Source organism: Pagrus pagrus (genome assembly GCF_965226575.1).
Source record: "Pagrus pagrus genome assembly, chromosome: 1".
NCBI lineage: Eukaryota > Metazoa > Chordata > Actinopteri > Spariformes > Sparidae > Pagrus > Pagrus pagrus.
In genome coordinates this window covers 13,489,543-13,502,213 of record NC_140185.1, presented here as the reverse complement: position 1 = coordinate 13,502,213, position 12,671 = coordinate 13,489,543, and the positions used below count along the sequence as shown (strand labels likewise).

The 12,671-nt window shown below is 36.6% G+C and overlaps 1 protein-coding gene across 1 annotated transcript; it reads right to left on the bottom strand.

The window, feature by feature from the left end:
* Positions 1 to 2,875: 2,875 nt before the first annotated feature.
* On the bottom strand, positions 2,876 to 7,778 carry LOC311271646 (gonadotropin subunit beta-1-like). The gene is made up of 3 exons (XM_084377422.1): positions 7,684 to 7,778; positions 4,889 to 5,072; positions 2,876 to 3,151 (listed from the first exon to the last, which is right to left on the bottom strand). The coding sequence occupies exons 2-3, from the start codon at positions 5,045 to 5,047 to the stop codon at positions 2,948 to 2,950; spliced, it is 363 nt and encodes a 120-aa protein (XP_084233548.1). The 5' UTR covers positions 5,048 to 5,072; positions 7,684 to 7,778; the 3' UTR covers positions 2,876 to 2,947.
* Between the last annotated feature and the right edge of the window lie 4,893 nt (positions 7,779 to 12,671).

Here is a 12,671-nt window from a genome sequence, read left to right as displayed (position 1 = left end):
GGTCTCATTTACTGGAAATGTTAAGATATGTATAAAACATTTTATTCTGGTGACTGGGCTGCTTAAAAAGTTTCTAAACTGTCACAACAAGCCCATAGTGTCATTATTTTATTCCTTTCATTAGCATATTTGAGCTTTAATAATCCATTTTACAAGCAATAAAATTAAACATTTCTTTCTGTTTCCCTTTTTCCCACGTTTTAGAAAAAGAGATGTAACTGAGTAGTCCTGCTCCCTCCCACCAGGATCATCACTGTTATGCCTCAGAGCAAACATTAAAAACTAAAACAAATTAAAACATGATGATTTTCTCAATGACATTCCTTCACCGCACTAATGTTGCCACACATTACAGAGTGAGCCTGAATCAGCACCTGTCCACACTAAAAAAGATCAAGTTAGGGTAAAGCTGGTAAGTCACAACACTGTAGGTATTAATTAACCACTTGTCCGGTTAATGATTGAGCTCTCTGTCGTTAGCCGGGGCCTCGGGTCCACACGTGTTTCTGGATTAATAAGATGTTAGATCAATCTGCAGTCTCGGAGGCTGCACCTGCTTTTGGCTAAAAGCAAGCCTTTTCTGTGCTGTGTTACAGAAACAATGACAGTCTGCAGTGGACTTGAGGGTGGAGAGATGATTTATTCTCCTTCTCATTTCTCTGCAAAGACATTCATTAGTTCTGCCTTTGTGGAGTTTTGGATTCGGATAGTTTCTGGACTAAAACTCCTCCGTTTGATGCAGTCCAGAGGAGCAAAAGCAAACACTTATTTTACTGCTGTGGTTTGACTTTTGTACCAAGTGAAAGAATATTTCATATTTTTATTCAAGCCAAATAAATATATAAATAAATAAATAAATAATTCAAATAAAGGCTGCTATGTCCTGCTGTGTAAGGCAGCTGAATAAGCAGTTGTCTCCCTCTCCCCGATGACATGTCCTTGTCTCAGGGCCAATCACCAATTGTGTCTGAAAACTGCTAACGAGGGAACAATGGGCCAATATTTTAGAAATTATTGGTATGGAGAAAACTAGTGTGTAAAGATACCAAATGTACTGTGCACCTATTTTAAAGTAATAATTCAATATTTTGGGAAATACACATGTTGAGAGTCGACAAAATGATGTGTCACTCTTATGATTGTAAACCTTTAGCTCAGCAACGGTTCACTTAGCTTAACATAAAGACTGGAAACAGGGGGAAACAGCTAGCCTGACTCGGTTCTCCAATGTTAAAAAAAACAACAACAAACAAACAAACAAACAGAAAAACACCACAAGAACTATAAAATAAAAAGGTGGCAGGGTCCGCCAAATATAAACAAAGTAAAACAGTGTGAAATTCTGTTGAGTTTGTTTGTTCAGTTTATTCTGTTGTGAAAAACGCAGTTTATTTAGTTAGTTCGTCAATGAAGACCTCTCTCTTCTGATTAAAATGTCTTCCCCAAAACTACATAGTGCACCTTTAATACTGAATTAATCAAACAGATACACCTACACCTTAAACGCACCATTGGCAAATTTACTGACAAGTTATGTCTTGATTTCAAGATCATCATCGCACACACAGTCCTATTGCAATAATGGCTCAAGAGCATTACTGATGTTGCATTATGCATGCACACATTACTATATCCTAAACATTATCTTCCTGACATTGCGGCTGCCTCATCCAAACAATATACTGCATTGTAAGAGTCCTGATGAGAGGATGGTTTTGCCTGCTGAGCTCTTTCTAAATTGAGTGCATCCTGTAGAGAGCCACTGATCAGCAGGCACTTTAGTGGAGCTTTTGGAAAACCGCAAACTCTATATTTTCATTTCCACCTGTCAAAAAAGAGGTGAGGCCGGCTCTTTTTCTTCCAGGATGACCTCCCCATCTGAGCCTGAAAGTTTGGATCTCAGGATTATTGAATGTTGGGGATCAGTGACTTTGGTCAGGACCAGAGGCAGAACTATTGGTGAGACATTTAATCTCTCAGTCGGCCTTTAATACTTTAAAGCTTCTCTCCTATCTCACTACAGAGTTTCTTAAGCACTGACTTATGACATTTCCTCTGTGTTTGAGGTATTAACTGCAGAACAGAGCAGGAACAAAGGAGGTTCAAATGTGCTGCTGATAATAGCTGACCTATGATTTCAATTCTGTTCTTGCAACCGTACAAGATAGAAAAGGAAAACATAATTTTACCAATGAATGACAGACAGGGACGCTGGAAGTCAGTCACAGTTGGGGGTGCTGAGAAGTTGGTCTGTATAATGACGTTGTATATGGTGTGTGACATTCATGTTTTTTAACTTATATCTAATAGTTATTAACGAAAATGTTTGTATATTGTGTAACCATTGTATAATAATTTGAAAACAGCACATGTGAAAACCAACATACTACACTGTAGTTCAAAGCAGCCACACCAACTGCAGTCGACAACAGCAAGGAGATGAGGAGGGAGAGAAATTCCCCAGACTCCCTTATAAAATCTCTCAATTTTGTGTGTTTTTGAGTTGGGACAAATGTTATAATCTTTGTATTATGCTTTCTACGATAAATTCTTAGTTTTTTGATCCTTCTTGTTAATTCGGCAAATGTTATACATGAATATAGATATCTCATAGTGGAGAGGAGCGTACGTAACATGGATCTGCTCGTTAGTCACAGTAAACAGACACTCCAGTCTGCAGTGTAGTTCATACACTTGGCAGATTAACCAGCAAATTGACAAGTTACTTTAGGCTTGACGATCAAAGGAAGTGTGGACAATCAATAAAAGGTTCTTACAATGCCGTTTTAGCGGGTGCTGCAGCCCCATCAGCACCCCTAGTTCCTGTGTCCATGATGACAGACAAAACCCAAAGACTTCATTCATTTTTTTTTTCTGTTTATTATTTATTTATAAGTACTAAGTTACCAAAGATGATAAGTAACCATAGAACAGACGATAGGTTTCTTTAAAAGGGCAGACATTTGGGGATGTTTCCAGGAAATCGCCCGCAGTCCATGTTTCCAGTGTCACACACCGTACACTCGCAGCTCCTGGCCACAGGGTAGGTGACGGCCACCGGACAACCATCAATGTGTTTCACCTCATAGGACCAGTCCCCGTTACAGGTCCTTTGTTCAGCCCAGTCACGATGACTAATGTAGACTGGATCCTGTCAAGGACACCAACAGACGACAGCATATGATTGAAGAACATGGATATAAATGCAACCTCGTGATTTGTGATAACATGACAAATATTAACAAAAAAGAGCAAGAACTTTAATACAAGCCATTTTACGTTTTAAAAGCACAGTATGTTATTTCTGCCACTAGTTAAATCTATCTGACGTGACTCAGGCTCACGGACGATGCAATGTATAGTATAATGTAATATTTAAGTTTTATCAATGTTTAGTCACATTTTCCAATTTCCCTCCTCACTCTCGCAAGTATCAGCTGATGTTTCCATGAGGTTATTCTGACCAAACAAAATGCACTTACCTTGAACAAAAATAAATAAAATATATAAAAAGGGAAGTCATTTCAAAGCATTTGAATATACAGAAATGTTACATATTATATCTTTAAATAAAAAGCTTCAGCCTTCCAACAGCAGCTCAATCCAAACTGAGACAAAGGGCTGTCTAACACTGAAAAATGAAAATAACCTGCTCTGACCTGTACGTGACTGGCAGGTTTTGAAACACACTATGTTTTAAATGCTATGAATTTTAATTTTAACACTTTATAGAAAGGGCATACATCATATAATTAAGTAATATTGAACTGATTAATGACTCAGGATTATGAAAAGATGAAGTTCCTGACTTTATTTTATTAGTTAACACTTAATAGATCATCAGTTAATGGATGTTAATCCACAATTATGTCATAGTTTAATGGACATGCAATCAAATGAGTTCAATTCCAGTCTCATAAACTTTGTTCAGCTCCCTATATTTGTTCAGTCTCTCTGCGAGCAGAACAGAGATATGAAAAACATTATTTTGGTCATCAGATGCAAAAATGATGTATATATAGCTAAAGTCCAGCTAACTCAGAGGCATGTCAGTTCATGATCGTTAACCATCGTTACCAGGGAAAACTGACCGAGCACAGTTATTTCACTGTTAACAAAAAATAAATGCTTGACAAACCTTTCATTAAACAATTGTTTACTTTAAAGGTGCACTTTGAAATTTTAATCAGAAGAGAAAGATCTTCACTGACTTTTTTTTAATATGCCTGAACAAACTAAATAAACAAACTATTTTCCTCTGAGAACAACTTGTTTATTCAGTTATGGAAAAATAAATATGTCTGAGTTTGTATTATTACCTTATTGATATAGAGTTTGAATTTCTTCTCCAACACTATAAGTGCTCCTTTAAAGTTTCAACTGATATTTATCATACTTTGTAAATAGTTAATAAATCCTATGTAGTTCATCTATAGTCATTATTTGGATAAGTTGCAACTGTTGTTCATAAACCTTTACAATTGCTCAATAAATGGTTTATAAAGCATCTAAAGTTTAATATTTTATAAATCTGTAATTTATTAATGATGGTTATTATAAAGTGCTCCCGGCAATACCCTTAATTTGCACTCATACAAACTAGAAGGATGCAAGCATGGTTATTAAATGTGGTAAATAAATAAAAAACACACTTGTCTGCCATTTAATGTATGTGAATTGACATTCCTTAATTGATAATCTACTGAGTGTGTTTAGGTTGTATTAAGCTCCACTGAGGTGAAATCAATTAAATGGAAAAACTCCCTCAAGCTTATCTAAGACAGAAAAAATACTCTGGAGCTCGATCAGCTGGCAGAGTGAAGTTTAACATCCTCATGAATATAAGTCCGAATAACTCAGTGTGTTCAAGGTCTGAATGATCCGTTACCTCGTGGTAGCACTGTCCTTCACATATGGTGGTGTGGATGAACGCGGTGCTGCCACAGCTCTCCACCGGCATGCTGACGCTGATTGGATGGCAGTCGTTTCTGCAGCCTTGGCCTGCCCCCGCCAGCACTAGCACTGCTGCCATGACAACCAGCTGCATCCTCTGACGGGTGCAGCACAGACGCCTGCCACAAGAGGGGATCAGGTCTCACATCAGACACTTTAAGACCATGTCAGAGGCCCCAACAGGTTAATGTGGATTCAAGCGAGGAACTGTGTTGTCATGTTAGAGGTGGTTTTATATCTACAGGAGGTGATTCACCTCTCACCTCTTCACCTCTGTGCCTCCTTAAATTCGTATCTTGTTGAATGAAATCATCTGTGGTTTATCTCTAACATCATCCTGAGCAGCTAAGCTGTTCAAATCTGAATCAGTGTGTAAATCAAATGGAAACCAAAATAGTTTTTTTGAGTCCCTCTAATAACTGAAATTCACTTCTTTACCTTCAGATTTGTGTTTATACCAAGAGTTAAAGTGACTACCAGGAACTTTTAAGTGTTTATAAAACTGTTGCATGATTCCTCTGATGATTATTAATGACCTGTAACAGCAAACAAGACCATCAGAGAAAATACTGCTATTTTTATATAGTTATGCTTAATGCCTGTGCTCAGGTCTGACCACATATAAAATCACATATAAATACATTCTCTCATTTCGATCCATCCTGCGGTCTCTCTTTTGTTCACAGACAAAGAATCAACAAAAATGGAAAGTTCCTCATAGTCACTCCAAGGGTTGGTTCACCCAAATCCCACGTCTGTAACCTTACACATAGTTTATGGTTTTATTTGACACGTGTCAAAAGCATAAAAAGATAAAGTTTAAGAATTCAAGCAAAAACACATTTTTTTTGAAAAGATGACGTCCTTGAGGAACCCGGAGGTTTTCTATGAAGTCTCACAAACTTGTCTGTCAAATATGATAAAAACGGATTTTTACAACTTCCTCTTCAAGCTGCATGCAGTGATGGAAAGCAACTAAGTATATTTACACAAGTTCTGTACTTAAGTACAATTTTGAGGTGCTTATGCTTTACTTGAGTATTTCCATTTTCTGCTACATTTTCAAGGCAAATATTGTACTTTTACTCTGGTAAATTTATTTGACGACTTGAGTTACGAGTTACTTTAGCAGTGGCATGTTGCATCGGAGGCACAGTTGCAGATTTTTACATTTATTTTATTCAAAATCAGATTTAAAAAACACTGATTTTGATGATTAGAAAAATGCAAAATATTGGATCTGATAATCAGCTGCACCACAGATTACAGTCTATACATGTATGATTTACTTTATTTGTACTTTTGATACTTAAGTACGTTCAACATAAGATAAGACTTTTTACTCTTACTACTTCACATTTATAAAGGCCATATTTTAATATATCTTAACTTTTACTCAAGTATGACATTTGAGAATTTTTTACAACATATAAAAAATGCAATCGCAATACGTCTTTTGAAACATGTTCTATGTCTAGGATGTCTCAGAAACATGTCTATCAAATATGAAGCTGTTCTGACTAATGTACGTCATTTACTACATGTTCTTCAAGTTGCATGTTCGAAAATATCATTTAACAATGCCAGCAGAACATAAGGAGAATGTCAATAATCATTTACACAGTTTAGACACTTTTTGCAATTAACTTTCCATCTACTAAACTGTGTATGTATATATATATATACGTACATACATACATACATATACATACATACATATATACATATATATATATATATATATATATATATATATATATATATATACATACATAAAACTACGGAAGCCCTAAAGGGCCATGCATTCATACATTTTATTTTATTAGAGTTATGCCACTGATTTAAACTTAGATCTCGAGATAACGAAACTTTGTTTTCCCGAGATAACAATTTAATAATTCGAGATCTCGAGATAATGACTGTGATATGATAGGCCTGAGATTATGGAGACGCCCGGGACCTCGTAGCTGGTCAGCTATGTAGTTAACGACGACATCAGGCTCACTTAGATTGCCCAGCCAATATAGCTGAAGCCTTGCTAACCGTCTTTTTAGATTTTGCCCACTAATGTGTATATTATCTGTAATAGCAAAGCATAATGCTATTTCAGCCTGTGTCAGACCTTGATTGAAAAGATATGTGACGCGGTGATCGATATGCTCCTGCTCCTCTGACATTGCTACACTGAATGATGTTTCCTCCAATGATTTACTACACTATCAGTTTGTTTTCTCAAGATCTCGAATTAAATATATCGTTATCTCGGGAAAACAAAGTTTCGTTATCTCGAGATCTTGAGAAAATTATCCTGTTATCTCGAAAAAACGGCAGTTGTTATTTCGAGATAATAACTCGAGATCTCGAGAAAACAAATGAAATTAACTCGTTATCACGGGAAAACAGAGGAAATAAAATGTATGAATGCATGTATATATATATATATATGTGTATATATATATATATATATATATATATATATATACACATATCGGCACATACGATACTTTTAAATTACCTGTCGATACGTAGTGTATACATAAAAATATTATTCAAACAAAGGGGAATTCTTCACACTGGTTCTTTTTCTAGTAACTTGACTGTTTCATCATCTTTTTCCACAGAAAAATCTAAGTTTAAATCAGTGGCATAACTCTGTATAATCTTATAATTTTGTTACAACTTTACAACAGAATCATTAGCACATCTTCAGCAGATTGTTTGTGAACGTACCTGTAGAACAGTTGTTGCTTTGAACCTTGTTTCTTCTGTCACTCTCTGAACATCTGTACCAGCTTTCAACCTGTGGCTCTCCCCTCTCTCACTTAAATAGTTCTGCTCTTAAATCCTTTTAATCCATTTGACCTTGGGCTCTGTGCTATTTTTCCTGCCTGTCTGGACTTAAGAGCAAATCCTCGTCTTTTTCCCTCGACAGTTCAGAGATGGCCCCAGGCTCAAGGCCTTTCCCCCTACACATGAAGAGGAGGAGTTGATATCTACAGAAATCTTGTTTGGACTAAAAATGAATGGAAGGCTTAGATGTACCACAGAAAGAAAAGAAAAGCCAGCCCCCACAGTGAGATGGAGAACACTGACAGGCAACTGTAATTAATTTTCCACGCTCCATCTTCATTCATTGTGTGTCATTTTGCCAGACTGTTAATGGTAGTTAAACACATTGTGCTTCTGTTCAAGTTCATAGATTATATACAAATATACGCTCAAAAAATAATTTACCTTAAAGGGGCACTACGTAGTTTTGGAGAAGAAATTCATACTCAGAATTTTAATATTTACTACGTTAATGAAGTAATAATACAAACCCAGAAATATTTATTTTGTCCATAACTGAATAAACAAGCTGCTCTCAGAGGAAAAAAAGGTCCCCAGAACACTGTTTGAAGCTAGAGAGGTGGCAGGGTCCGCCACATATAAACAAAGTAAAACAGTATGAACTTGTGTTGAGTTTGTTTATTTAGATTGTTTAGGTATAAACAAAACATCAGTTAATGAAGATCGTTTTCTCCTGATTAAACTGTCTTCCCCAAAACTACAATTGCACCTTTAATCAGTATTTTAATTACTTGGAAATTTTCCATCTAATTCGATTACACAAGTTCAATGTAAAGGGTCACATTTCATGCATAGTTGAGTCGATGTGTTTGAATTAAACAACTTGATATGTGATTTATTACAGGAGGCAAAACAACCCATTTGAAATGCATTACTTTTATTCCATGGCCCAACAGTCCCCTTTGATTTAATAAAGCCTAATCAAATATCAAACTTGACTGAGGGCCGAGACCCATGCGTCACCCAAGTATTGTGGAAATCTGTCCAGTAGTTTTTATGTAATCCTGGTGACACAGCAACCAATAAACAAACAGACACGGTGAAAACGCAATAAACACTTGAATAAAAGATTTAGTTTCTGTTGAAGTTCCCCTTGACTTCATACGTAATTGATAAACACATGAGGTTTATGTGCAAGTATGGATTAAATAACTACTTTTTGAGTGTATATGAATTTTGTCAGAGTTTGTTTTTGTCATAAAGTTCACTTTTATGTTTTTGAAGTGATCTTTCCTTTACAGATCCTGTATGAGTCATCAGATAAAGCTTTCTTCTGAACTTCCATCAGATTAACTTTATCAATCTTTGATCAAACAAATTAAGCTGACGGAGCAAGTTGCACAAGACCGTTGGCAGACAAACTTGAATGAGTTTTCATCAGCAAAGGAAGGATTGAGCCAGAAAATGTAACATTTGAAAGTCTATATATAATATATATGACACTATCTTTATGTATTAATTGCATCTCAGGGCATTCTGGCATTGTTTTTTGTTTGGTGAACAATAAGACCGTCCCAGTGAGCATTGGGACAATCTATGTGTTGTTTTCAGTCTGATTTTAGGACACCAAGACACGAGTATTGATTACAGAAAAAAACAACAAGACTTTTTTGATCCAAAGAACAAAAAGGTTTCAGACAGTGACTTTCATTATTTCTCTGAGCAGGATCTATAAACTGATCCATCAATGTCTACACCTGCAGTAAACCTCATTGTCACTCCAAATATATACAGTATGAATCACCTGTCTGTGTGAATCGTACTTTACAACTCCAAACTTTCTCTAAAATGTTTTTCTTTTATTAACGAGGTGCAATTTTGTTTCATCAAGTCACAAACCCACACTGAACAGAATACTCCAAAGTTCTGCAATGAAGTCAAATAAGTGCTAATGATGTAGAATGGCCCCTTTTAGAGTATTATATTATAATAAACTGTATGTTACTGGATCATTATCACGTCCATATTCATTCGAATGGTTCAGCGAAGAATATATTCTGTATACTGTTGGTTAGTTCAACACATGAAATGTTTTAGGATCAACAAATGTTCAGTCTGTAAACTCTGTAAAGTCGCGAACTGCGTATGCAACTATCAGATAAATCTGTCCAGTAAAAAGGTGAAAGTAATGGTATGTAAGTATGAAGCAGTTGTGAAGTACATTTATTCAAGGACTTTGAGATACTTTTACTTGAGTCTTCTCTGTCGGAGGGAAATATTGCACTTCAGTATAATTATTTCACAACTTTACTTTACAAATTAGAGTTTAATTAGTCGATTAATTAATCTATTGACGACTATTTTGATAATCATTTTAGTCAATTTTCTAAAAAAAAAAAAACATTCAATGGTCCAAGTTTCAGAGATGTGATGCTTTTCCTTTTTCAATTCTAATAATTTTAAATCATTTTAATTATATTGATATTTGGAACATTGACTACTGTTGTATACAAAACCTGTTAAAAGTGAGCTCCACCGCAACCAACAACAACAACAACAACAACAACAACAACAACAAGATTATCCTGCTTTTACAATAATGCATTAGTTACATTAATCTAATGATATAATATATCATAGTGAAACAGTCACAGTGGACATTTTTCGTAGCAACATTTTCACTGTAGGTAAAGGATCTGAACAGTTTTTACCACTAGTATAAGTAACACACAATGGAACTACTCAAGTAAAGTACAAGTACCTTAAAAAAGTACAATACTTGAGTAACTGTTTAGTAACTGGTGTAAATGTTTTTTACACCACAGCTTGCCTCCCTGCAGCCTCCAACCTGCGACTGCCTGTTTTTGAGCAATTCTGTGGTCCTCTGCTGCATTCAGTAAAAAGTTTTAGCACTGCACCACGAGCCGGACGGTCTGCAGTGACTGTACAATAAAAGTACTTGGGCAGCAGCCACGGCTCATTCAACTGCTGCTCCGTCTGCCCTTGCAGCCGCCAGGGACTCCCAGCATCCTGTTGAAGTGCCATACCTGCGTAACAAGGACTTTTATAGAGTGTCACCCTCGTCCTCTACGGCACCGCTTCCTTTAGGAATCCTCAGCTGAAATACATCATTGTTAGAATGCATTCTGTCCTTAATGAACACCAGTCATAGTTGATTAATCTTGTATTCAGAGTAGAACACATTGTTAGTCATTTTCTGACTAGTCTGAATTACAGCTGGTAATTCCTCTTAAAATTAGCGCCTCTGTACTGAAACTTGATTTATTAAGTGTGGAGCTGAAACAATTACATCGGTCTATGCACTGCATTGATATGCTAATTACATTTACACCTTATTCTTTTAACAAAAGGGGAGGTGAGGCGTTTTAGTTAAAGTTTGTATTATGGTCCTAAAAATAGCCAATTTGTGCTGCAGCAAGTTAAAGGGACATTTCACCCCAAAATCCAAAACTAGATATTTTTTCCTCTCACCTGCATCGCTATTTATACATCTAGATATTTTTGAGATGTGTCTGTCCTCCCTCAAAATATATCGATTGTGACTGAAATCAGTTCATTCAAATGAACATCGATTTGAATCGAAAATCGATCCTTTAAACTTAGCCCTGCTCGACAGCAATGTCTGTTCCAAGACATGAGTGTCATGGCCCGGTCACTCGAGCTAATCCACAGACCTTGTTGTGAGCAGTTTCATGTAGGAACTACTTTCTTTCTGTATCACCCTGCAGAAGGAAGAGTGCATCTAGTCATGGATGAGAAGCTCGTGCTCATGACAGCGCAGGGTGTAGACATTAATGGCATCGTCCTTGGCTGAGCTGTTACATTAGCTACCTGAGTTAGCTTAGTCAGCTAGCCTCTCGTCCATGAGTTGATTCACATGTCCTTCGGTGCGGAGATATGTAGTGATATACTTTGAGTCAGTGTCTGTTGGGTCACACACAAGTTTAAAAAAAAAAAGAAAAAGAAAAAATGTGTGAAGTTAGAGAGAACAGAGACGCTCATGCTCATGACAGCATGATGTAACTGAAACGTTTGTTGGTTTGTTAGCCCAGTTAGCTCACGTCTCTATCCATGAGTAGATTAACTCTTCCCTCCGATCATTGGTATGAATATGCTGTGCTATGCTGTGGATTATTTGAAGTAACGGGGTCATGATTTCTGGGGAGAGACATTACTGTTGAGTTATTCAAATGTACTTGTGTTTTTCAACCGTTCGAGACTGATGGCCGCAGGCAGTTTTTTCCTGCCACTGTCGCCGAGTGCTTGCTCATGGGGGAAATGTTGGATGTCTATGAATAAATTAATCGAGGAGTATGGACTAGACCTGCTCAATTTAGAAAGTGTCATGAGATGACTTTTGCTGTGAATTGGCGCTATACAAATAACGATTGATTGATTGATTGATTTAATGACTGATTGCGTTTTGAGCAACACATCTAGAGCCATCTAGTTACATTATATTTGAAAGTAGGCAGACATCTCTACGGCTGATCTATCCAAAACTCTCTAACTCACACTAAAACAATCTGGAAACAGCTCTACAGTTAAAAGGAAAAGTTTGTACTATTATTTTGGGGTGAACTGTCTCTTTTGAAGAAAACAACACGAAAAATGCATTACAGCAGATGTCCGAGGGATCATCTTATTTCTTTTTGCCACAGCCATAAGAAGAGAAGCTTGCCCTGTAACGTCCACTGGGAATCAATTTGGAAATGATGGACGAGGTGATAGTTTGAGTGCCCGGCATGATTTTCTGGTTCATAACTCGAAGCCTTGCCATAAAAATAAAACTCATTTGGGTGTAACGGCTCAAACAAGCTTTGTATGAAACTGCACATAAAACAGCTCAGAGCCGTACATCTAGCTGACATCACAGATTTGAGTCAAGGGTCATTGGTTTTGAGTCC

Bases quoted from the DNA above. Each gene is read 5' to 3' on its own strand.
- LOC311271646 (XM_084377422.1), bottom strand. From the start codon at position 5,047: ATGCAGCTGGTTGTCATGGCAGCAGTGCTAGTGCTGGCGGGGGCAGGC. The intron at 3,152-4,888 runs GTAACGGATCAT...TGTCCTTGACAG, and splicing joins AAGGACAGTGCTACCACGAG to GATCCAGTCTACATTAGTCA.